This window comes from Platalea leucorodia (assembly GCF_965183815.1).
Source record: "Platalea leucorodia genome assembly, chromosome: 1".
Lineage (NCBI taxonomy): Eukaryota > Metazoa > Chordata > Aves > Pelecaniformes > Threskiornithidae > Platalea > Platalea leucorodia.
In genome coordinates this window covers 140,336,884-140,363,157 of record NC_138823.1, presented here as the reverse complement: position 1 = coordinate 140,363,157, position 26,274 = coordinate 140,336,884, and the positions used below count along the sequence as shown (strand labels likewise).

The 26,274-nt window shown below is 37.3% G+C and overlaps 1 protein-coding gene across 8 annotated transcripts in view; it reads left to right on the top strand.

The window, feature by feature from the left end:
• UMAD1 (UBAP1-MVB12-associated (UMA) domain containing 1) overlaps positions 1 to 22,221 on the top strand; it is an 82,791-nt gene extending 60,570 nt beyond the window's left edge. For all 8 annotated transcript variants that reach the window (XM_082311764.1, XM_082311761.1, XM_082311765.1 and 5 more), the window contains 2 exons: positions 2,705 to 2,790; positions 20,477 to 22,221. In XM_082311764.1, the coding sequence (XP_082167890.1) occupies positions 2,705 to 2,790; positions 20,477 to 20,734 (344 nt within the window). In that variant the 3' untranslated portion in view covers positions 20,735 to 22,221. The remainder of the gene's footprint in view (positions 1 to 2,704; positions 2,791 to 20,476) is intronic.
• Positions 22,222 to 26,274: the final 4,053 nt, after the last annotated feature.

The following is a 26,274-nucleotide window of genomic DNA, read 5'->3' as shown; positions in this document are numbered from 1 at the left end:
CCTTAAGAACTTATGACCTCTGGGAGCTGGATGTCAAAGTTCTGAGTCAAAAAATTTCATTTCTCTCCAAATGAACTGTTCTTATTCTTCCTTTCCTGTGAACATTTTTACATTTTTGACCTTTTGGTCCTGATTTCAAGCAAAGATTTCTTTTCACCTTAAGGAAAACTAATCACAGGAAAAAAAGTATATTCTGGATAGCATTAACACACATGAATTTCGTCTTTTGTTTTTTGCATGTAAAAACTTGTGAGTGCTTTCTCAGCAATGGTATGTAAAGACAAAGAGTAAAAAGTTGGTTCCTGTGTTTCTTAAATCTCCTGTGTAACTCTCTTTCAGTATGTTTATGCATACACCCAACTCTACCCAATATAAGTCATCTCACTGACTTCAATTAGCTGTCCCTTTGCTACTGACTGGCTACACAAGCTCTTCCCTTACACACTTGAGGAGTCTTTGTCCAGCTCACTGCTGTCTACTTGCATCTTCACAAGTCTCCATGCAGCCAGCATAAGTTCCTTTGACAAATCCTGATTTTAGGGAGGGGTATCCTGTGGAGTATTTCCTCCTGCATTGTTCATGGAATGTAGGACTAGAAGGGAACACAAAAAGTTATTCATCTTCCTTGTCTTGGCAGGATTGAAACCATTCATGACAGATGTTTCTTCAACCTACCTCTGAAATCTTTTGGAGATGGACCACTGTTTAGAGAGACCATTTCCTTAGGTTGTTTCAAGTGTTTAAGTAGCCTTACTCCTGGAGAAACTGATTTAGCCTAAATTTGGTACAATTTAAACTTGTTTGCACTCTCATCCACAGCAAATGTACCAAAAATATGTCTTACTGTCATCTTCATATATTTGTTAACCATTTTCATGCCTCCCCAAGTTTTTGCAGTCTTTCACTGCAGAGTGCATTTACAAGACCTCTGATAATTTTTCTTTGCAGGCCTCTTTACTTCATTACAAATGTAAACTAATGGTTTTACAGAATTTATTTTCATGGCTGTTACCTCATTATCTTATAGGCGCTTACAAATTTTGTTTTTCACAGTATTGTAGGGTGGAATTGAAGATGAACTGACTCCCCAGCTCCTTTGGTTTCCCTTCCCCTTTTTTTTTTTAAGAGATGGTGTGAATACAAGTGCTTTGGAGTATTTTATGTAGAGAATTACTAGTTTACTGAGAAGCATTTTTCAACTCCAGAAAAGATCTTGAAAAGTGTAGACATTAATGGAATTAATAGGCATTAATGACCTATAAAAAAGATAATTTATTAATGATTCTCAAAATACACTGCTAGGAATAATACTTGGGTATTAAAAAGCACGCCCGATGACTAAATATTACTGGTTGTTTTCATACGGTACTTTACCAAATATTGCATGGTACCCAGGGGACCTGGCCAGTCAGTCTTTGGGGGCCAATGACAGCGTGGAGCAAGCATGCATGGACCTGAGTGTCATTGGCTTCGAGGCTAACTGGGCATGGGCAAAAGCTGGCTGCTGCTCCCGACGGCTTCTGCCAGGTGCATCAGCTCTAACTCAACCTCTGGAGAAACTGGAACAGGACAGCCAAAACCACAGGCTTAGCAAAGGAGTTAAACTACTTTCTTAAACTTGAACCCTTTCATTTAGAATTGTTGCTGCAGGACTTTTTAAGGATACAGACTTTCAAAATACCCCATTACAGAAAGCAGTACCAGTTCAAATAAAAATAAAACCAGAATTATGTGACTAAATCTTTCATCTTTCTAAGTTGTCTCCTCTTATAAACTATTTGCTGAGTAGCACTAACAGCAGAAGGAGATAATCCACAAAATCTTCACAACTTCTTGTACGCCCTCACACGGACAAAGACGACTGGAGAAGATAGGCTAGGTGGATATTTGTTTTACAATATCTGAGAAACAAATGCTGCTTTTTTTTTCTTTTACTACCTCTACCTTTTAAATAAAATTATTAATGTACCTTCCGTCTTCAAAATCAATTTAAATACTCTGTCTCTAGTTTATTGCTGTGATCTGCCCATCTTAGATTGGTACCAGCTGCAAGTTTTGGGATAAACTAAGTCATGTCTCCTCAGTAAAATCCTGGGCAGAGGTAGCCACGTCTGTGCAATGGGAGGAGGTTAGTGCCCAGCCGGCCAAGTAGTTGTTGCCCGGTATGGGCAAAACCAGGCAATTTCTCTCAGTACGTTGCGTCTCTCTGTCAGCACTCATGCACAGATATCCTCTGTGTGGAAATGAGGTTACAAATGAGGACAGAGTAATGGTGCAGATGTCCTCCTAGCCTGATGTGGGAGTGGGACAGGATGGATGTGCGCACCTGGTATCACTTTCGCACCAGATAGATACTTGTACTGCTATGTCTCCTTTGTTTGACACTTTGCCATTACTAAAACTTAATGGTCCTAAAGTGTGCAAAAATAGGGGCCCTGCTTTTTTTCTTTCTCTCTTTTTTTTTTCTTCTGAATTTTTGCTGTTAACTAATTGACACAGATTTATTCCCGGGTTTTGCAGACCAATTCTCAATGTTTTTCTCTTTCCTCATGTTCAAAATTGTAAAATATAAATGTGGCAACAGAGTTCCCCCTTTCCCAGGGAACTGTATAATTTGATTTTAGGAAGATTCAAGAGTTTTTCATATTCCATATAAAATATGAAGGATTTCAGTGATTTAATAGGTATTTTTTTACTTTGCTAGGTGACACAATTGATGATCAAAGTAGAGAGTCAAAGGATAAAACTTCATTTCCGGAGACCAGACCGATGTACAACCAACCTCCACAGGTAGGAGACTATTTCCTTACACACACATGATGAAACTTCCATAGCAGCTCGTTTAAGGAGCAGAATGTCCTGCAGGAGAAGGTTTCAACACATTCACGTCTTCCATAGACTGACTGCCTACTCAGCCTTTCTTGTTGTCTATCATAAAAGAAGCATTGCTGGTAATTAGATGGCAATATTATCAAGGCCACCGATATTGATTTGAAAGAGAAACGGTAAGAAGGCTGGGTTGTATGGAATTGCTGAGTATCTTATTTTTATACTTGAGACATACAAGAATGAAACTGTAGCTAGAATGTTAATGAATTGGACAGAAGCATTAGTGTGGTGGGTAGTGATGGAAAATGTCAAACATTTACATAGGTCATTTATTTCCACAGCTACCATTATAAGTAACGTGTTGTAAATGTGTGAGTATAATAGAGTGTCTTTATTGTGCGTTTGCTTTCTGTTTCAGTACTGCACGGCTGTAAACCTGAACTTCTTTTTCTTCATCTTGTTTATTTAATACTTAATCCATGTATACCAAAGAGGGCTTTTCAGAATATTTCTGCATATGATGTACGCGTATTTTTTTCTCCACCTTCTCTGAAAATGTTTTTGCAATGAGTATGAGCCTGTTTTCCATTGCCATGTAGTTTTAGATACTTACAAAATAACTATATGTTACCTCAGATAACTGAGACGTTTTGCTTGGACTTTTGGTGCTTTTGTGGTGTTTTTTTTTGCTTAACCTATACTTTCTCTCTCTCTTTCTCATATCTAGCCTTGAAACAACTGTCTCTCTGTCTATCTCTCTCTTCTCGATACCATTTTAATATTTATTATCGCTAAGTCCCTTGGTATATCAGAGGTGCGTGTGATAATGTTGCATCTTAAGGAGCGGTCAACGTGTATGTGATCTGTAGTCTTCTTTTTTAATTTCAAATTAAAAACTATGTCTGATTGATACAGAAATCTTTAATTCATCATAAGTAATGAGTGGTTTGCCTTCTGCTAACATGGCAGTATGAATTAGTTACAATTAATTGCAAAATTTTAGTCTTGACTACTGGATCCATGCACATCTGAGCCAGGGTGTTTCGCAGCTGAAGTCCTGTAATTCTGAGGCAGTATAATGCATTGGTGTTGCAGCTGCCTACTGCACAGACATAGTTTCCCTCAATGTGATGTTCTCTCTAGGTATTGGGAGCTACCAGTTATTGTAGTGTCAGTGGTTTGTTCAATTCTGTGGAATTCCAGTAATATAGGAACCTGTGTAGATTTTAAGTGTTCATAAGTTAGAGGAAAGAAGCAAAGTTTTCAAATTAAAATAGCAGATATTACAATGAAAATAAAACAAAGATTTATTTTAATCTTTATATTAAAAGACTTAGTATGTCACAAAAATACTTGTATGAACTGGCTTGCGACAACATCAATTAAATTCAGACGCAGCAGATACAGCATTTGGTAGTATCTAAGTTATTAATTCCAGTTTCTGGATTTGGGTGTTTGGACTTCACATTTACTCGAAGGAGTTCTCCATTTCTCAAATTATATAGAGTAACTGAGGATCATGGAAATGAAATGGATAATTCTGGCCATTAGGGAAGCAATATTCCTATTTGCAGTAGTATGTTTTTATAAATATGGGGGAGAAATCTACCAATTCAGCAAAATTGGAAAAGCATGGTATTACACGTTCAATATGTCATTCAGAAATAGAACATTAATGGAAATAATAAACTTGTTAGCATTAAAACAAGGATACTTAATAAACATAGTACAGTATATTAAAAGTTATCTGTTAGACTGCAAAGTAGTATCAGATATTTGTCATGCAGAGTTGAACAGAAGAGTGTTTAGTTCTTCAACTGCATCTTTCAATTGCTGGAAACTTGCTTTATTTTTAAATATAATCTATTTTACCATGTAGTAGCTGTAGACTTTGGAACACGGAAAGTGCTTTTAGAAATGTGATTTAAAGAAGAATGAAGTAATAATACTTTGTTCATGGGTCACTTCCTTATTCAAAAGGGAAATGAGGTTGATTTTGATTTTTTGAAGAAATTATATTCTGGAGTATTTTTTGTAACTGTCATCATCTTTGGAATTTCCCATTTACTTAGGTACTGTTGGATTTGTTTTCTGTAGAATTACTGAATTCTCAAGTACATATTTCTGTATAAACTTGCACAACTTATTTAAACTAATGCACAAATAAAAGCTTACACCAAGATCATCGTGCTGCAACTAGTGACATGTAACAGAACCTCTCTTAACAACTGCAGTACTTGCAGTCTGTGTTATTTTAAGAGGTTTTGATATTGCATGCATGCTAGAGGAACTGCAGATATTTAGAAACTTGTTGAGGAAGGGTGTTCTCAAAGGCCAACTTTAGTCCAAACGTTTCGTCTTCTACAGGGTGGGAACAGAAGCTCCTGCTTTGAACAGTCCCATGTGGAGTATCCTCTCCATCTCCGCGAGTACAGATGGAGGTTTGGGAGGGTCATCTCCCGATGCCGAGTCAGTCCTAGGGAGATGCGTCGTCCGGCAGGGTAATGAGTGGTCTGGGCCTAATCAAGCATGTACGATCCCGCTGATGTTGCTTCAGGCTCATGAACTAAAAGTCATACGCGCGTTTAAGTGCTTTTCTGGATTGGGGCCAAAATGCTTAGCGCTCTGCAGGGCCGAGAACTTAAATTAGTTTCTTTGTGACACTGAAATGCAAAGCTTCTAATTTTAACTGCAACAGCATCATAATAGAAAGAGATATTATGGTTTTATTTCTTCATGCTTGCAAGTTTTCCATTATTATAGCACAATTTCCAGATAATTCAATCTTTATCTGCTTTTGCTGGGAATTTAAGGTTATAGAAAATAACAGAATGGAAAGGTTAGTTTTGATATATGAAGAGTGCTAGAAACCCTAGTAATGTGGTGGGGTTATTTTTGATAATGAGCTATTCCATTGGTAAAGCAAATTAGTGCAACCATGTATTTTTGTCCTACTGTGAGAGCAATTATGTCACATATCTATTAGGAGACATAAAAAATATTTTGGCAGATGGTATGGCTGTGAATTAGGATTTATGAAGATTATTGTATGCCTGGTGTCCAGGACACCTGGGATTATTAAATTGATGTAAGAAACAACAACAAAAAAAATTACATTTCTGGTAATAGCTCAGTGTTTTGTATCTCCCTACTGTCACCTTAAGAAGCAGCTCGTGTTTATTTGATATTGCACTTTTTCATAATCTGACGTGCTCTTTAGCAACAGATGTCAGCAGATTTAATGGGTGAAAACCGTACCAGTAAGTGTATTAAAATAAACTACCAAAAATGGGAGCTGTCTTTAGATTGTAAACTAAGATTTTTCTCTTCCTGTATATTCTTTTTTGTTGTTGTTTTTCTTTATAGTCCTATTTCTCCCTCAAATACTTAATAGCTACTGCCTTCTATCTAAGGAGCTTGTTATATGTTTTCTAGGGCAAGAGAGAATCCCCCAAGGGATTGCTTAATCCATAATTATCTAATTTATATGTTGTTGTTATAGCCACTCTTAATTATATACCTTGCTGTGATACTTATCATCATAGGACATAGTTTTCTTTATGAATTGCCATAGTGCTGTTATGATTCTTGTGCCCTTTCTTTTCATAATTTGCTACTATAAGCTGAGAACGTAGCAGATAGAAAGCCCGTGTTTTCTGAAGTAAATTTAAAATTATCTATGGTTTTCTGCATATAGATACTGGTATGCACTGTTTTGGGCAAGTATCTAAATAAATTAGAAAAAATATTTTTATGTCTAAGTTGGCAGATAATATCCTTATTAAATTGATCCTTTGTAAAGCTGCTATGTCAGGATTCTGAATAGATGTAAATAACATGCCAGTTTCCTAGGCATCTGGTTAGGGCTCATATTAGTCAATTGGAAAGGCAGAAATACTGTGAGATATACCATATCAAGGAAAAGATAATGGGAGGTGTGAGTGCACAGAGTAGGGGAAAAATTAATTTAATTTTCTTTTTACTCATCTAGAGAACTGAGCAAGTACTGCTGAAGTTAATAGACTTTTAAGATATCCTTTTGAGCAGATCACCTGATATAATTCCAGGGCATGAATAATGTTAATGTTATCTTTTTTTTCTTTTTTTTTTTTTTTTTTTTTTTTTAAATTAATTGGTTCTTCCAGACCTATTATTGCCCAGTTTTTACTAAAGCTTGGCTGTCTGGATTATTTTTACAAGTTACTGGAAAAGGAGCTATTACTGATCGTGTCTCCGTTCAGTCACCCAACTCTTAGTTTATGGTTCAGAGGTCCCATTTTAAAATCTTGAGAAGGGTGTTCTGGGCTAGATTTACTGCGTCATTTTAAATTCCCTACATTTGCTTTACGGAAGGTGGTTTACGTTTCAAAATTATTGGCCAATGTTTGTGATTAGTTTGCTTCATTTTCACAAAACATAATGTCTACAGAAAATGTTGCTGCTTAGATTGGCTTTTTTTTTTAAGCTCTCATAAGCTAGAATTGTAGTCATGGCCTGGTTAGATTAATTGCTTGTCATATGTCATATTAACTCCAAGATCATCTTCTTCACCTATAAAGCCCTTAAAGCATGTTGGTCCATATTTTCTCTCTTCTTAATTGGGTATGTAAGCAATAATCACTTAATGAAATTATCCACTCTTAGAAGGGACTGGAATAAGTCTGCAGCAGGTCATCAAGCACGTACTTTTCTCTGAATGCTGGTACTGTCGGAAGAAAGATCTTATGTTTTACTCAACTATTGTGCATGATCATAAGCTATAGGAACTGAAGTTTTAACATTACCTTTAAAGAAGGATGACTAGTTTTCAGTGTTGGCGGCTGCAATGGCCATCATCTTTCTTAGCTCCCTCCATCCTTTGCATGTATAGTAAATAGCTGGCAGTTCTTTGGGGGATCCATGTGCAGCCACAGATTGAAAATGCGTACAAAGTAGAGCTGCCATATGATAAGAAGGTCACAGTATACGGTTGTGATCTTACTGAGAACAAAGGTAAATAGCCCAGTCAGCTAAAAAAATCAACTTTTACATATTACAACTATTACTATGCAATAGCATATTTACTTTATAAAGCTTCATTATATTGTAATGTTCATGTTGCTATCTGTTTGGTAATTGACCTAAATATTTAAGAGGTCTTTTCCTGTTAGGAAGACCGCCAGAATGTATGGACCAGTGGACTTCTGTCTGTCCTCCACAGCTGGGCAACTTGAGGGGGAGGGTGCATGTACATATTATATATAAATATATTTGGTACATACACATGTGCTTCTGCACGTCACAAAGGATAAGTTGCTATGGCCTCATAAACAGAATTTTATAAACTCTGATTTGTGTGATCTATTGACCTAGGGTCAACCAGTAAGACCTGGGGGTGTCTTGTAAGACTATCACCTTGTAGGGTTTCTCTCAATTCTAAAAGTGAACAGTTCGACTTTTTATCTGTGTAACATGATACACAGCTGGGGTTATTTCAGATACTTAGTAATCATAGTAACTTCAAGAATGCTATGTCAATTGTCTTTTTCTTAAAGGGAAGTATTATATTTTTAGATATAGGGAACTGGAGTGGGAATTGAGAGATGTGAATTAACGTGGTTGTCACCAACTTCCTCTCTGAACTTAGAAAACAGTTCATTTTCAAAAAAGTATTGCAGCTCTCTCTTACAAAGCATTTTTCTATAGCACTTTGCAAGTGTGAAATACTGTTAAACCCTTTGTTTAACTTGAGATTTCATTAGGACAAGAACCGAGGAAGCCTCACAGTCTTTTAAGATGGGACTTGAATGTTCTGTCTGGCCAGCAAATACACGTAAACACAACAAATGGATTGGAGCCTGTGGAGTCCCGAGCCAGTGCTGTGGTCGGTCTGTATGATTGGCGAGGTTTCAGCAACACAAGACAAAACCACCTCCTATAGGGAAAGAATAGCACACAAGCATGGTATATTTTCATTGTTTCGTGCCTATAAATAGCAATGTACATACTCGCATGTAAAAAGTTCATAAAATAGTAAAATTGGCCTGATTGGCAGCATCTTCATTTTGGGAGTGAGGCTTTAGTAAAGGAACTTATACTCCAAATAGTGACCGAGGCACATGTATCCAGAAGCATAATTTGCATACCTCCCTATTTAGTTTGGACAGAGACTCACTATACACTTGACTTAATTGCATGCTTATTCAGTTACATTGGATGGTTATTTGTAGCAGGAGATGCTCAAATTGGGTGCCCAGATGTTCCCATCACATTTTTTAGCCTTTCTCTAATTTTGGGATCTTCTGACTAGCTTAATCCCCAGATAAAACTACTGATTATCCTGTATCTCTTGCCCAAACACATGCGGTTGGTCTAAAAGCCAGTAATGCTGGTTCACTTTGCTGCTGTCAACAAATTGATTGGTCAGTCATCCTGCCTCTGGGAGCAACCCTTGTGGGCTTTCCAAATATTAAAATTGATCTAAAATGCAATGCAGATCGTACATCACTTGATGAGACTGAGTGCTAATACAGCCTGATGGTACAGTGATATTTACAACATGATGCATTAGCGTAAAATGGTGGCTGAAAGACTAGTATAGGGCAGCTTATTAATAATTACTCTAAACACCAAGGAAGGAAAATAACAATGTCTTTAGGTTTGTTTCACTGCCACTTTCATGGCAAAAAACACAGACAGCAGTGGGCAGTCCATTTTAATGGAAAGGAAATATGACATGAAAACCATCTCATTTCAGTCCAACGTGATAATATTGATGTGCTAATATTGATAAGACAGGAATATGTTTTTCTGTACTTTCCATTAGTGTGGTTTGATCATTTCACCGTAATGTGCTACTGCTGTAATTTCTGCCTTAAAAAAAATCTCCAAAACTTCACTACTCCTCAGTCATATCAGACCTGTGAAAGATTGTGCATTGGGTAGCACATAGTCAAATTTTGTTCTAAAGCACTTTTTAAAACTACAAGATAAAATGGAAATTATTTGTTTGCAGATTTCTTTTCTTTGCTTCCACAGTATTACAAATTTTAAGAATACTTTTCTAGTGTTGTAATGCAAATAGTAGACCTGCTTGATAAAAACAAATTATTTTAAAAGCCAAAAAAGTACCCTTCTTCCTTTTCATTATGGTCCAGTTATCTTCCTTCCATAGAGAACCAGGAGGCTGAAAGAGGCTGCCTTGATTGAACGAGATGACCGATATTTGTTTCCTTTTATTTATTTAATTAATTATTTGGTCCTTTACTGCTTGAAGAGTCATCATGCTTTTATTCCTGCATCTCAAAAGCCTAAGCAGTAGGTGCTGAGGACAACTCAGTCTTGTTACTGTTTGTAGATTGAAGCTTTACAGACTCTGGCTCCTGGTAAGCTGTTTGCTGAAGGTGCTGTTGACAAGTGCTCCAGCTACACACTGTGTATGGAGGAACTTAAAGTCAAATATCCATTCTTCCTTTCTCTTATTGACTTGAATCTTTATGGAGAAAGAAGGTGGAAAGTTGTGTTAGGAGACACTTGCCTAATTCACTTTTTCGGTATTAGAATATTTTAAATTTGTAAATAGGACATATTGCTAGTCTTGCCACATGCTTGGATTTCAAGCAGCACAATAAAAACCTCAGAATAAAGCACTTTATACAGCAGTTTTTATCCACACATCTGCCTGAGAATCCATTTATGTTCTTCAAGACTGAGAAGAGAAACCATTTGGAAGATCCAGGGGTTTAGTTACCTAACAAAACTTATGAAAGCATGGCTGAGGACATTGTTCACAGGTATCGCTGGAGGAAGCTTCACCTGGGTTCAGACTAGTAATTCTTTTCTGTTCACTCTACTTAATTAGCTTTTTGCTGAAAACCAAATCCAAGATAATTTCCTTTTCCTTTCCTCCTATTGTAGTGGAAATAGTTATCCCTCTGTCTTTTTCCTCTCACTGATATTAACGTTCTAGGGAGACATTTCACGGATGTTGCTGACTGCCTCAATTGCTCAAGGAGAGATTTCCTTTTCTTCTTGAAACAATAACTTCTGATTTATGCAGCTTTTCCCAGTTGTTCCAATTTGCTGAAAAAATTATTGACCTTTTTTTTGTGAAGCAATGCTAAATATTTTCTTGCTAGTCTTTAATTTTTAATTGTCTACGTTCTTTTCTTAAGTAGACAGCTTCTTTTCCCATTCAAGTCCTTGGATTTTCATACACTTAGTAGAATAATGAGACAATGCAGTATTATCCCTCTTTTTTAGAGGTTCTGCTCCATGGACATCTATCACCTCAGAGAAACTGTCATCTTTTTCCTGCTATAGCAGGTTACCATGTTGGAGCTTCTACAATAGCAGAGGTTGGGAGCAAGAGGTAGAGACATGGAGGCAGAGACCCGGTTTGTCTAAGCTCCTCCTATTCAGGACGTCAACTTCCCCAAAACTCTTCAGGATATTTTTTTGCTTGGAGCAGTAGAGAGAAACTCAAATCTTATTGTCACTAACTGCATCAACCAAATGTAGCTGCTAAATTAAAATGGATTATTTAAATACTGTTTTTTTCAATATGCAATTAAAGTTTTCTAGAAAATTAATTTCTTAGTATATTCTCTGGCTATATTGAAAAGTTAAATATAGCCTTTCCTCCCGATTCCAGCTCTGTTAAATGAGTATTTTCTAGGGGCGTGTGTAACATTTGTGTCCTAGTTATTTAAAAATTATTGCCCCACATACAAAGAACTCATTCATGGTTCAAAGTTGCTTCAATAGATAACTGGATTTTAATAGTTAATATCTGAGTTTTGTATTACATCAGGAATGAAGGTAGCAGCAAAATAAATGTGAGTACTTTGTGCTTTTGGATGACACTGAAGTTACAGAACAAATCCATTATCAGCATTTATCAGACTTCTCTACTCATTTTGCAATACATTGAGTTGTCCTTCACTTCTGATTTGTGGCTGTGGAATGCACTGCTGGATGTCTAGAGCTGCCTGCATTTTCAATTACAGTTGTTCTGGCTTGCAGCTTACTTCTTATAGTAATTTTCATGAACTTTTTCATCTCTCAGCATACATGCTACAGAAAAAAGAAAAAAAAAAAAAAAAAAAGAGATCTGGCCTAGTTAGTAACATTTCCTGGCACTGGCAGGAGCACAATGTGCTGAATATTGTTCACGTTGCTTATTGTATGAGATCTTTGTATGAATGATCAAGGTATGAGATCTTTGCTATCAACAGCTTTCATAGTACTTTAAAGGAACAGAGGAACTAACTAAACTGTTCCTTACTTGAACCCACATCTCTCTCTTTCTTCTAAGATAATTCTTATCACAATATTCATGTTGCAGAGGGGGACATTGTCCAAAATTCAGCTGTTAGGACAGTGCCCTGAGCTCAGGGGCCTCCAGAGAGGCACAGGGAGGCAGCAAGAACAGGAACCCTGCTACTGAAGGGGCGTAAATGCTGATACAGCTCTTCAGTTATCAGATTCAAAAGTGCTAAAATTGTTTGGGATAGGAGGAAAGATAAGAGAATAATTATTTTAGTTATGGTGGGAAATTAAGACTTAGCATTTTTAATAAAGACTTAGAATCCTTTTCTGCTTCCTTCTTGCTGCTTTCTCTTAGTTCTGCAGTCTTTCTTCATGTTGCATCTTATCCCTGTTTATTCACAATTTTGTAGTTTCTCATTATAAATGCCCACATTTGAGACGTTATGGTTCTCTGTCTTTAAACAATTATTGAATGAAATAATTAAATAATAGGAATGAGGAATAAAGGAATAAAAGTAGGAATTAGGAACAAAAATATCATTATGCAATTTTGGTTATATGAAGTTCAATATATTTGCTAAATTTATCACCACCACCCCCCCCAAATATTTCCTGTGCCAATTGTTATTATAGAGGATTGAGTAAAAACAGAACCTTAATCTTGTTCTGGTTTGAGTTTGCAAAATTTGTTAATGAAGAAAATCAATTTTTTTCTTCTAGGATGAACAAACAAGATAGTTGGTTTAGACACTAGATATGCAGTCCTTTGTGGTACTTAAGAATACTTTTCAGGGTAGAATTACATTCTATAAGTGTTTCATAAATAAAACTCACAGGCATCTCTAGTGTTTACTAGGATAATTAAGCTAACACACTTTAACTGTGGAACATTCAGAGTATCCAGAGTTCAAATGGCAACCTCGTAATTCTTCCCCTCTGCAGAGATTAACAGTTTTAGCTGTTTGAGAGAGCAAGGAGCATGTACTAATTATAGAAAGTTCATTCTGCATTTAAAATACCGAATTGTTCCTGTGTTAGAGAAGAGGCTAGTTCTGAATAATTGCACTTTTCTAATTGCTTTAGTGTCCATAAGGATGTACAAATGTACATCATTATTGATACTGAAAGTGTGGTTTAGCAAAGATTCCCCTACTGTTCTTTGCAGGCCAGGATACTCTGTGGGGAGCTTTGCTATAATAATGAAAAACTGTAGAATGTCAGAGGTACTTTTCAGTGTTTCTTTAGAATTTTTTTCTTTAAGATTTCAGCAACATTAACCTGACCTTGATTCCATTCTAGTCTAAGAAACAGCTGAAAAGCATGCTTTAAAGAGGAAAATGAAAAAGAAAAATATTTAAAATATATGTCACAAATCAGTAAAAATATTCTTAAATGCTTATTTTAGAATCTGGTTCTGTTTTACTCTGAACAGCAATATTGATAAATGGAGAAAAAACATGCTGCCTACTAATAACAAAAGATTTGTACAGGTAGCAGGAGCTCTTTAAGAAAGACAAATTGCTGCTGTATTACAGAATGAGAGCCATAAGAGGCTGGGAAACAAGAGCCCAAAGCAAATGGGAAAGCTGATTTCCATTGACAGCCATTCTTGCTTCTAAAAGCCTCTCCAAGGACTCGATCTTAGCCTGAAGCTTTCAGTGTGGAAGTCTGCCCTATTGCAACCACTGACAACGCCAGTCTTAGGCTAGTATTACAATCCCATTCACTGCATTTCTGTTAAGAAAGAAAGAAAGCAACCAGAAGCCATTTGGATACGGCAACGAGCTACTGCAAGGTCTCCAGCGCTACTTCTTCCATCTACTTTTGTTCTCCCAGATAGAAATAACTTTTTTTCTTGAGTCCCTGGAGGGGATGCTGACTAAACTTTTGAGTGAGCCTCGAAAGAATAGCAGCTGTCATGATTCACATGAGGTTTTCTGAACCATCTCAGGGGCATCTGTACTGTGCTTGTCCGGGTGGGTTTCTTCCCTTCTTACAGTTCTGTAAGGATATAGGCCACATACTTATTGGTGTGTTGGGTGTGGGGGTGCTTTGTTGTGATGTTTTGGGTTGGGTTTTTTGTGACATTTAAAAACTATCATGTCATGTACACTTTCCCCCCCTCCAGCAAGGTTTTACTGATCCTTTTCTCCTAGCTTAAATTTTTGAATGCAAAGTGCTAAACATTCAGAGTGTCTTGTGAGTAATTTTTCTTTCCTCCTCTGCTCCTCTTAGCCACTACTGTTCTTATTGGAAAAGTGAGTTGTTGTCATCAATGGGGATGCTCACTCTGGAATTCCTACAAGTTTTCTAAAAAGGCCCAGTGAATACCCTAAAAAACATCAACTCAAACACAATTGGAAGAACAATCCCCTAAGACAATTTCCATTTCTAGAATCGTCAGAAATAATTGCATAATGCTAAACAAATCCTGAGATACATTATGATACACTATTTGCTGTAATACCACAAAATTGCCTGAAATAAAGATAATATTTCTATATCACCAGTAGTGTTGTAGGTCTCTGTCATAATTATGATATTGCTGGATATTTACTAAATATTCTGGAAGACTGAATGTAATGTTTTTTCTCAAGGCTGTCTTTTTAAGGAAAATGGGTCTGCTTCTGGAAAAAAATCCTTTTTTTTATTTTACAGAAAGTACAGATTTCTTTAAATGAATCACTTTTTGTAAGAAAACCTTGTTCAATAGTTTGGATGATAATAATGCTAGCACTGATCTTTGATTCTCCTTCAGACCACTGTAAATCCAGCTTCTCGGTACATTGTAAACTATGCATTTTTTCTTCCTTACGAGACTCTTGGCAGACTTTATGGTTAGCACACAGAGATGCAGCAAATTAGATGTTTCTAAAGGCAGCTGAGAAACATTTTAAAAAAAAAAGCAAAAAGGAAGAAATTACTTTAGAGGATAATTTTATACTTTGTTAGTTTTGAAATAACATATAACGCCCTTGCCGTCAGAGCAATTAGTATCTGGTGGCCAGCTACCATATATGTTTACACAGTTTCTTTTATCCCTGTTCATTTGGATTGTGAACGGAGAATGAAGAAAACACCTTGCTTATTTGAATTAAATTTGATTACCATATCTTCTGTAATTTTAACTGTTTTTTTGACTCCCTGGTGTTTGGTGAAATGTAAATTGTTTGGTGATCTTCTAAGTGCATTCAATTAATATTTCTCATAGCAGGATTGTGTGTCATAGCATTTGGCAGTGCTTTGTTTAGCTAATGTCCAGAGAATATGCTCTGAATAGATTGTATTCTGGATAAATACGTTAGGCATTTAAGTAGAAACCAGTGTGACTAATGTGGGATATCAAATTCTCTAGGACTTGCAGTTCTATATATGCTTGAAGAATGCATGCGTGAAAACATTAGCCATTTCATAACCTTGACTTTGATTGCATCTCATAGCTTTGTGCTGGTGTTTGCATTGTAACCAGCTTGGGCGATCTCAGCATTGATGGGTGATTGATGTTCTCTACTAGAGTGTCCAGTTCTTCATTGCAGTACCACAGTCACTATAAAAGCCTGCTGGACAGGTTGGCTTCATCAAGGTCTTTTCACTGATGTGGATTCTCCAGCATAAGAGTGAAATATATTTTAGCCCATTTAAAGGATGTCTTTATGATTTGGAAGCACAAAAATATGTCTAGATTGATAAGATCTTGCACATGAGGCCAATATCTAAATATCACTGCAAGAGTGCTCAGAAACAATTCTGCATAACGAAGGGCAATGATTGCCTGTAATGACTGCGCTAGGCAGAACTGAAAAATTACTTCTTGCAACCTGAGTTGTTCAGGAAAGGAACTTTTTTCTTTGTATGTAGATACCTCATAGATAATATAATATATGCCATAATGCATATGACACACTGTGTACTAGATAAAGGAATGGGCTGCACAACATTCAAGGAGTTAAACTGCAAACGTGACAGAGTTTTCCAGCAACCTATCTTCAGTTAACTTTCCAGGTTAACTTTGGCCAGCGTTTTTCTACCCTGTTTGGGTTTTGCGTACTGCATTAAAGAGCCATCCTCCCCAGGTTTTGTATTTTTTCCATTACATAATTTGTTGGGATGTCAGTCCCAAAATAGTAACATAAAATGCGACTTGCTATAAATGAAAAATCATAGAATCGTAGAATGATTTGGGATGGAAGGGACCTTTAAAGGTCATCTAGTCCATCCCCCCTGCAATTGGCAGGGACATCTACAACTAGATCAGGTTGCTCAGAGCCCCATCCAGCCTGGCCTTGAATGTTTCCAAGGATGGGGCATCTACCACCTCTCTGGGCAACCCGTTCCAGTGTTTCACCACCCTCATTGTAAAAAATTTCTTCCTTATATCCAGTCTGAATCTACTCTCTTTTAGTTTAAAACCATTACCCCAAAAAGTGAATGTGAACATTTTAAAATAGTGAAAAATAGCCATTTTCATGGGAGAGACAGTAGTGGTTGATGTGTAAAACTGAAATAGGAAATCTCAGGTCCTTTTCTCATTTATGCTGTAAACTGATCTTGTCCTATTGGACCCAAGACCTTCTCATGAGGGGTTGGGTAGACTGAGACCCAAAGACCATTGGATCCGAGATCACATTATAGCATTTGTTATACTGACCTGACGCTTTTCTTTGTTCCTGACTTATCTGTAATATGTTGCTCCCAGCCATTTCAGGCTTTATTTATGATACTGTTTTGACTATTCAAATAGTATCAGAATCTGTAGACTATTAAGAACCTTGCTGACAGAATGCAGAGATTGAGTATGGTAAAATGATGTTTAACAGTAAAATAATTCTAATGTAATTCATCCTTCCTTACTGCAATCTTACTTTCAAACATGGAGTGGGACTTGAGAGGAAGAAAGGCTGGTTCTTGCTCTGTCATTGTCAATACATGGTATCTACTACGTGCAGAAAGGGTTTTAATTTCTGGGGCTGCCCATTTGGCACCCTTCTAACAAATGTAAGGTTTCTGGAGGAAAAAGAAGATCCAAGATGCTTTGTGCTCTCTCCAATTTTTTTTTTCCTCTTTGAAGTTAGTTTTGCCACATGATAGTCCAATTTGCATTGTAAATTGAGTTCATCCAGCTTCTGGGATGACTAAGATATAAACAGGTGTTCATAAAAGTATAATTTGCCAAACAAAATAAACATTAGATTCTAGGGATTTCTGATTATCATCTGAGCTATGGGAATAGGACAGCGAGTGAGGGATCATTTTTCCCTGGAATGTGGGAGTGGGGGGAGGCAGAAGGGTCTTTGAAGATCTTGTTTAATTGATTCCTAGATGTAACCTTTTCCTGTTTTTCATATGGGGCTTTCTGGCTCCATTCTCCCCTTCAGAATATGGGACTGATGTAATACAAGCAAATACCAGCACCTCAATAAATGCTCCACAGGTTATTTCTTTCAAGAGGGAATGTAACAAATTTGTGCAGAGCAGAAACTCAGGGACATTTTAAAGTTTACAGCAGCTACAAATTTAAGTACTTATTTGAAGTATTGTGGGATTTTTTTTCAGATAAATATCATTAACATAAATAAATGTTCTGTGTGTTTGGTAGTGTTCTTAGCAAGAGAATATGTCTATAGCAGAAGATGTTTGAACTTTGTTATGATGCACACCTTGAGCCTATTTGGCCAGGACAAGAAGGAAGACTTCCCTCTAAGTGTTATCAGTTAGCAGCTATAGAAGCTAAGATCCCTTTTGAAGTGACAGCTGCTGATCTTCGACTTGAAGATAACTGTGCTGATTAGAACAGACAAGTACAAGAGGTTTTAGGGTTTTTCCTGAACTTACAGACTTACGGTGCTATTGCCTGTGTTTTTTTGATCAGAGCCTGAAAAGCTGCAGTAGGAGAACTGTGCAGGCTATCTTCCTGACTTCTCTGCTAGCCTTCCTGTTTTCCCTGCCCTCTAAAGATACCAGAAGCAGTAAGGAAAGCCAAAAGAAATCTTTATCAACTCTTGCCTCTGCTGTTGCGTGTAGCTTTCTGAAGAGCTGTTAGCTACTTATAAAAATAGAGAACTGAGAAAAGGAAAGCTAGGGAAAATAAAGAACAAGAAGAAACATCTGTAAACTGTATCTGTAGGAATTATGTAGTACAGACATGTCAGTATTACAATAGCTTAGCCAATATTGTTAAAGCAGGAGAAACCCAGTGACATGCCCTGCCTATCTCCAGAAGGCTCTGAAGTGGCCTAGAAGAACAGACAAAAATGGGACTACTCTTTCCTTTTTGATACCTATAAAATAAAATGTTTTATAGCAATTAGCCAGAAGGTGATCTGAAAGAGAGGGGGAAAAAGTCAAACAGGGTTTGTACTGGGAAGTGAATCCCAGCAGCTCAGTAGGAAGGTGCTTTTCTCACTTGCCTCCTTTGGAGCTCACTCACTCCTCTTTTGTATTGGATTGTAACCAGTAAGGTTAGTAGTTATATCTAGCAGTCATTCCTTTTAATAAAACTTCTTGATCTTAAGAAATTTTACATTATTATCCTGTGACATAATAGTAACAGATCTTGGGAAATTTATCTTAAGCTTTAGGTTTCTAGTCATCGTGAGTGTAAACAAAAGCTTCCAAATGAGGGTCCATTTCAGCGTGCAGCACCACTAACGCCTTCTGTCCCAGTAGCTTATGGAGGAGCGAGCTTCTTCCGTCACCTAAGACAAGTACTGACTCTGAACTGACTTAGATTGGCAAGATTATCTATTTCATTGTTGACAGTTTAATAGAAGGTTTAATGTTTGTTTATCTGTCCTACTAGATGAAATGTTGGGTTGTGTAAGGAATGACTAGTGCTCAGCTTGCATTCAAGTCAAATCCAGTCCTTCCTTTGAGAAGGAGACGGAGTGCCTTTTACCTGGCTAAATGCTTAGCTGTGTTACGTACTCCTAGGCTAGAAAACAAACCACCCCACCATCCCACCGCCCAAACTGTCCTTCTGTCAAACAGCCAGAACCTCAGGTTCTCTGTAACAACCATAGTCTCTAACATTCAACTCCAGCACAGGTCAGATCTTGAGCAGCACAACTCCCCTAAAAATCATGGAATAATTTAGGATGAAAGCAACCTCCATACAACTAGATCCGTTTAACTCTTACGATCAGTTGAACACCAAATTAGTGTTTAAAGCTTTCAGTGCTCTCCCTTCCCTAATAACAGTGTAAGCTTTGGATTTTTCTGGCTGTGTGCTGAGTGTGGAGGGTTGAAAGGAAGAAGTCGGGACTGCAATCAGAAATTCATGTCTAATGTTCTTGGCTCTGACATGACTTGCAAAGGACTTTTGAACAAATTACTGAATATTTCTGTATGTGTGCTTGTACAAAATATAAATCCATATAACAAACATCTTACTCCTAGACATGACGTGAGAGCTATCAGTTTGCATAGCGTTTTATTGCTATAAAGAGTAAAACAAGTTAGATTTTATTTCTAGAGGCAGAGTACATAGTCTTTTCTTTGTTTTTAAAACAGTAGAAATTTTAGGATAGACAATATTGTTAGGCCAATATCAAAGCTTGCAAGTCTATTGGGTCCAGCATCCTATCTGCTGGCATTTTCTGTAAATTATATTGAATTTTTCTGTATGGCAGAGTTTTTTTATTTCATTGTTGGTTTTGGTTCAGGGGGGTTTGTTGTTTTTTTTTTTTAAGTTTTGTTAACTGTGTTTTTCTATAAAGCCTGTATTTGCCAATGCATATATTGCCATATATAATAGACCTCACCAGCCAGTCATGCAATTCCATTTCAAATTGGAAAGCTGCAACAGTAATACTTTGAAATAACTGGGATAGGAGTGGTTTTTAATCATCAAAGTCATGCCTTTGTTGGACAACTTCTGAAAAGGCACAGGGGGAACAAAAGATGGAGCTTCATCAGTTTATGAAAGGAATTATATGAAGTAATTTCCCCTAAACAAGCCTGGCCATAATGACAAAAAGTCCCACCAGCCTTATGGGTTTCATAAATGCAGAGAAATATTAGATAGAGAAATCCCACTAATAATTAAAAAAAATCTATTGTTGTTTTGGCCTTAATTCGAGGTATTTAAAAGATGTGTGGATGTGGTGCTTAAGGACATGGTTTAGTGGTGGACTTGGCAGTGCTAGGTTAATGGTTGGACTTGATGGTTGGTCTTTTCCAACCTAAACGATTCTATGATTCTATAAGTCAACCTGACCCAAAGAATTATATCAACGTATATTAAGAATTGCTATTTTAGATCTACTTGAATGAAACTCTGAAACTGGTTTTATTTATTATTTTTTGTTTTCATTTATTAGTAGGTCATGATGGTTCTAAGTACAAAGCCTTAGCTGCCTAATTTGTAGTGTCTAAATTTCTGTTCTTCTGTTCTCTTTAGATAAATACAGGGCACCGATCGCAGTTGACTGTATCAAGTGCAGAGGTGGGAAATGAAAGGAGTCAAAATTTGGAAAGCAGCCCTTTCATGTCAGATCTTCTGAGTGACGTACCCTTTGCCCTAGCACCACATGTGTTAGCAGTACAGGGCGCCCATAATGACGTTCCTGACCGATTGCTCACCTACGACATCAATGATAATTTATCAAGATTTTGGTATGACTTTACACTTGAAAATTCAGTGCTTTGTGATCCATAATGTTTTCTTTATTTTTTCTGTCTGTGTCAAGGAACAAGTCTTATGGTGAAGATAAAGACTTATTTTAGTCAACTTAATATTTTGGGGGCCTGCCACTGGTATATCAGATGCATTGGATCAAAAGGATCATTATTCACAACTGTGTTATATTTCTTAGCTTTAAGTGGACTGTAACTTGCTATGTTAAATATTGTGTTTATCTCCAAAGAAATCAAGCAAAACTGTTTCAGTCTGAGTAGAAGACTGGCTGTTGGTATCTACTTCCAGTAGGCAGGCTGCAGACACAAACATTTCATAACTTTAAGATGAAGTCTGTGCACGTCTGCACTGTTTTGTTATTTCACGCAGATACTAAACACATAGATCCTGTTACACGTGTTTCTTTAAGATCACTTCTGATTTTCTACAGATAGAAACGAGTATTAACGCTAAAGCAACGCTGCTTTGCACTACTGGACAGACAGCTTTCCAGTTCAACCAAGTGTTAAAACTCAGAGTTAATTATGAGTACTTAAATAATTATGATGACTTAATAGAAGTGGTTGAACTTACCAATTTCAAAGTGAAAATCAGTTGCTCGGCTCCCTTTCCAGTAGATGGTATTTTTGTCCATCTCATTTTGTGCCTGGAGAAGTCCTCCCCGCCTGCCTGTTGGCTGCTGTTTGTTCTCATTACCACATGTGTTCCTGATTTATACATAGATCAGCTTTTCCATTTTAACCTCTTTGCCCCCTGAAGAAGGAAATCTCAGGACACGTACTTTTAATGGTCACACCCTTCTTTTTTTAATTTGTGTGCCAGAGATACAGATGGCAATGTTTAACAACAGGAAAACATTACATTGTTTCTTATCCAGCTAAATTAAATGTCTAAGTACCTAAACATGCATTCTCACAGACCACTGTGTCCCCTGCTCACAAGCTTTGAGCTTGTTTTTCCTGACTAAAACCAGAGCTGCTGTTGCATGAGTAACAGCTCTCTGATGTAACATCGTGATTTGTGATGAATAATGATCTGTGTCACACAAAAGACTACACTTGTTTTCTCTTTTGGGGTGGAATATTTATATTGTGCCATATGTTAGTGGGTATTTTCATATATTTTCTATGCTCTGTGATAGCTTAAAATACATATATTTTCAGACTTGCATCTTCTTACAGTATTTGAGATAAATACTGTAAATGATGGAGAAATTACATTGTGAATACATCCTCGGTTGTTAAATATTCATGTTTTAGAGTTTTTTAAAATGTATGTATTTAATATTTTTGACAGTGATGTTCATAAATGTTTTGAAGTTATTGTTTCAGGGAAAGTATCTGTGCTGCACTCCAATAAAAAAAATGCTAAATAATAGTTATTTTTTTATGTGTGAGAGTAATTGCTTGGCTTCATTTGTATTGTTTACTATAGCCGTGACCATTCAGACCTCATGGGAGCTTGAACGTGGAAATTCAGTTTGGAAATCTTTTCAGTATCATTTAAAAAATCGGGGTCCTTCTAATCAAATATATCACACTTTCATCTGATGTATTCTTTGTACTGTGTTTGTGACTTGTGGTGGTTTAGGTGGCATCCATGACACTGCTCTGAGGATAGTACGGCTGTGAGCTTGGAAGTACTCAAACCTCTTAGAAGGAAGAATTCATTTTACCAAGTTGTTTAGAACTGGTTTGTGTGCTGATTTTTCTAGTTAACACATACCTGAATCACTAAATTTAGTTTTCATGAGTGGTTTATATTTAATCATTAAAAAATTAGCCATCCTGCAAATAGCATGTTTCCATTCAAGTTGTCTGTTTAGAATCTGAAATGTTTCTGTAGCTCAGCTGGTCTAGAAGCAGAACAGCAAAACACTGTTGAAGAGCCAACAAACTCACTATGCTTGTTCTTTCCTTGCTAGCTGACTTAGCATACAGTTTTTTGGCATTCGTTTTTTGTTTAAAGGTAGATTATTTATCTAAAATAATCACATCTTGTCAGAATCGCGCTCTGTAACACTCATGAGCCAGTACCCTGTCCTTTCAAAGGAAAAGAAGAGGCAAAGGAGGGTGGGGAAGAGGTTGTATTCACCTATGATGAGAAATATGGATGGTAGGTTAAACATTTGGCTGCATTCTTAACCATATTCCATAAAAGGTAGAATTTACACCTAGCAAGAGTACTAGTAATGAGCGCTGGGAATGTGTCTCCTGCCTGCCCTCTCTTTAGCAAGGGCTGGAGCTCAAAGCTCTCCCTTGCTTGACATCATCCATAAAAAGTGGATTGAAGCCTAATGGTATCCAGACAGCAAAGGTGAATTTATTCCCACTGGGATAAGAAAAAAATACACTTAAACTGTTATAAATCAGTAAGATCTATGGATATTACTATTTGCCTACTAATAACATGAAGATGGCATGAATCTCCAGAAAATTAAAGATTTCAAAGAGTCTTAGCGCATACAAAAATGTGAATTGCTTGTGTAAGATATGTTTAAAATCATATGATAAGTGATTATTGCATAGAACATATGTGACATATAGTAAACATAGTAAACCGCCCTGGCTGTCCTTTCTGTATATTCTGTAGATGAAAATGAGAACTGGAATAGAACTGTTTGCTTTGTGTTATGCATATGTATGTAAATTCTTTAGACAGAACTGAAAGGTATTTTGTAGCTGATGTCATTAATGTCAGAATTAAGACAGGTTGTCAACTCCAGAACTAATAATGAAAGGCTGAGGTGTGATCCTGGGCCAGTAAACGGGAGCTGTGTCACTGCCATTAGTGGACATATTAGTAGGCCTGCACTCCTTTATTAAATAGTTTATTTATTTATTAACATTGGTTCATGGGAGATTCTGAGTTTTGTTTGCAGTTCTCTATGTTTTCCTTGCAAGAGATGCACTCTGCCTTGTGTGATAGCTTCCTTATGGAACTTTCTAATAAATCAAACATAACAAGACACTTCTTATTTCCTCTGGAAAAGCTGTAAATACAGGCTCTGGAAAAGTCTAATTTTAAATGTAGGAAAAGGGGAGCGAAGCCCACATGTTCAAAGGTAAATCAAAGAATAATTGCATCCAGAGCAGCCCGACAGAAGGCTGATTGGGAGCTGGTCCCTACAGACAACTCCCTGGTGACAAACTGAGAAGTGGAACCAGACAATGCTGTGTCCGGCAGGTCAGTCAAGGAGGTGGTTACAGATCCAGTTTCTGATGTTTTCTGTGAAGTATGATCCAAACCCTGATACTGCAGTACTGCAGCTGGCAAATATACACTTGTGTGGTCACAGATGAGAGGTTTTGACCCTAGAGCAAATAAAGGAAAAAGGCAAAGAGCCTATTCACTGCAGTAATTACGGTATCTCAAAATAACACAGAGTTTATTGCATTTTTAGCTGGAGAACCTGTTCTGTTCACAAAAGCACTAAAGCAGCCTCCTGGGCAAGACAAGTGGTTGTTCTGAACAACAGCATAAAACTTGCACTTGAGAAACTGCTCTCGTCTCCTCCCCACCACCACCCTCTCGTTATGACACGATAATTCATCTTGCTTTGGGTTTTCTCTGCTCAGCCCTAGTGAGTATGGAGAGGAACCAGAAGTGCAACTCCTAGGGGTAAGTCCTTCCCTTCTTAGGGAACTGCAACTCTTCTACTGATGACAGGGCAATTCCAGATTAACCAGATTTCCTTTTGAAGGCAAAGAGTGTCTGTTACAGCAACAGAGAGGCAGAAAATCGTCCTTAAAATCCAAAGGTAGGCTCCTGTTTAGTGCTGTAGGAAGAAGAAGGTTTAATAAGCCAAGTTGGGTACGTTCAGCCCGCCTGCTGTGCCGCATCTCTTTGTCAGCATTAAGCTTGACATTCTGCAACGAGCTTGCAAAGTCAGAAGTAGGTACATTAGGCCTGATTTCTTCCCATCAATATGTCAAATTCCTTAAACTGAGGAAAATTATTGATCTCCCTGTATCCTCCATTGAGGCCATGTTATTTCTTTAGCAGTTAGATGTTTACATCCTTTGATTCTCCTAAAGAATTACCTCTTTCTTTTCAACATCCTTCACAGAGATGAGACTGCTTTCTGAAAAGAGACCTGGGCTTCTTTCTGCAAAAGTGATCTGTTTCCATAGACACTTTCTTAGCCTTCCTTCTGTCTGAATCACAGCCATCCACAAGAAGAGGTATAAGTATTCATGCTGACTGGAAGGGGAGAAAAGTCACTACCTTGTTCCCGTTGTGGTGACAGTCAGTTAACTGGGAAGCATTACTGCCCATAGAATGAAACTGAGATTTTTGTCAATTCAGAATTTCATCATTTTCAGATGCCAGGAGTTAAAGAAGTAAACTTGGTCTTCTAGGCATGGCATCTCACTGTCTGTTTAGTTCTGGAGCACAAATTTTAGGTTCTATGTACAGGTATGTGAAGTTTTTCTTTGCACTATATGATGCTAATGAGTAAGACTGTTTTAATTCTCCTGCACATACTGATGTGCAGGCTGAATGATCTAAAAAGCAGTAAGATCCGAAGCACTACTTTGACCTCTGTGGGTGCAGTCCCCAGTAAGACAACTCTGCGTGCAGAATTTTTTTTCCTCCATGTATGAATGGTTTTAGCATTCAGTAGGACTCCCCCAAAATAATTTAAACTTTATTTTCTGAAACATATTAATGGAAAGCTTTTCCACCTTCACGGTGAGTGCTACAGATCTTGACTAAGCCTGGCTATTCTATGTGCAATTACCTTGAGGCCATTAAAAATTATTAGTTCTTTACAGGTATCTACCTCCTAGGAAATGGCAGAGTTCTCATGTGTTCATTGTTTCCTTTAGTTGTATAGAAGGAAAAAGACGTCGTAAAATTACATCAAACTAAGGGGAGGGAGGACATTTAAAGCAGTTTTCATTGAACGTTATTTCTGTAGTAGCTAACTTTGGCTGTAATGAAAATACAGAAACTAAATGAAGTGCAGGAGGTAAGAATGTGATGACACAATCATACTGGTGACCCGAATCAGAAGTAAATCGGTGCTGTGCCCCATAGTGTCTTTTTTTGTATGCATGTAGTAGATGGCACAACGGTCCCTAATGCTAATGCCTCTGTACGTTAACATAAATAATGGGGGAGTAACGATGGATCGCATACTCCTTTCAACATCTCAGAGCAGATATTTGTTTTCAGTCTGCAGCCTTCCATGCCATAGTCTTTCTAGACTGTTTTGCCAAAACAAGACAGTGAATATTCTATTAAAGTTTACTTCTTGATGAGGTATCAAGGTAGCTCAAAGAGCCTTGCTGGTTTGCTCAGTGGTTTGTCAAACACATCCCTTCTACAGAAGCGAAACAGTCTGAGCACAGTGCGTGGTTCATATAACAAACCAGGAGTTGTAAAGCTTTCAGCGTTGTACTGCAGGTTATGATGAGATGTTGGAGAAGGCTTTTTTTATTTCTGTGGCAAAAGAGAGTATCTAGCGGTGGAAGTGGAAGTTATGATGACCCCAGAAGGATGCAGCAGCTGTAGAACAGAGACAAGAGAGGGCTTAGTTCTGCCAGCCAATTCAA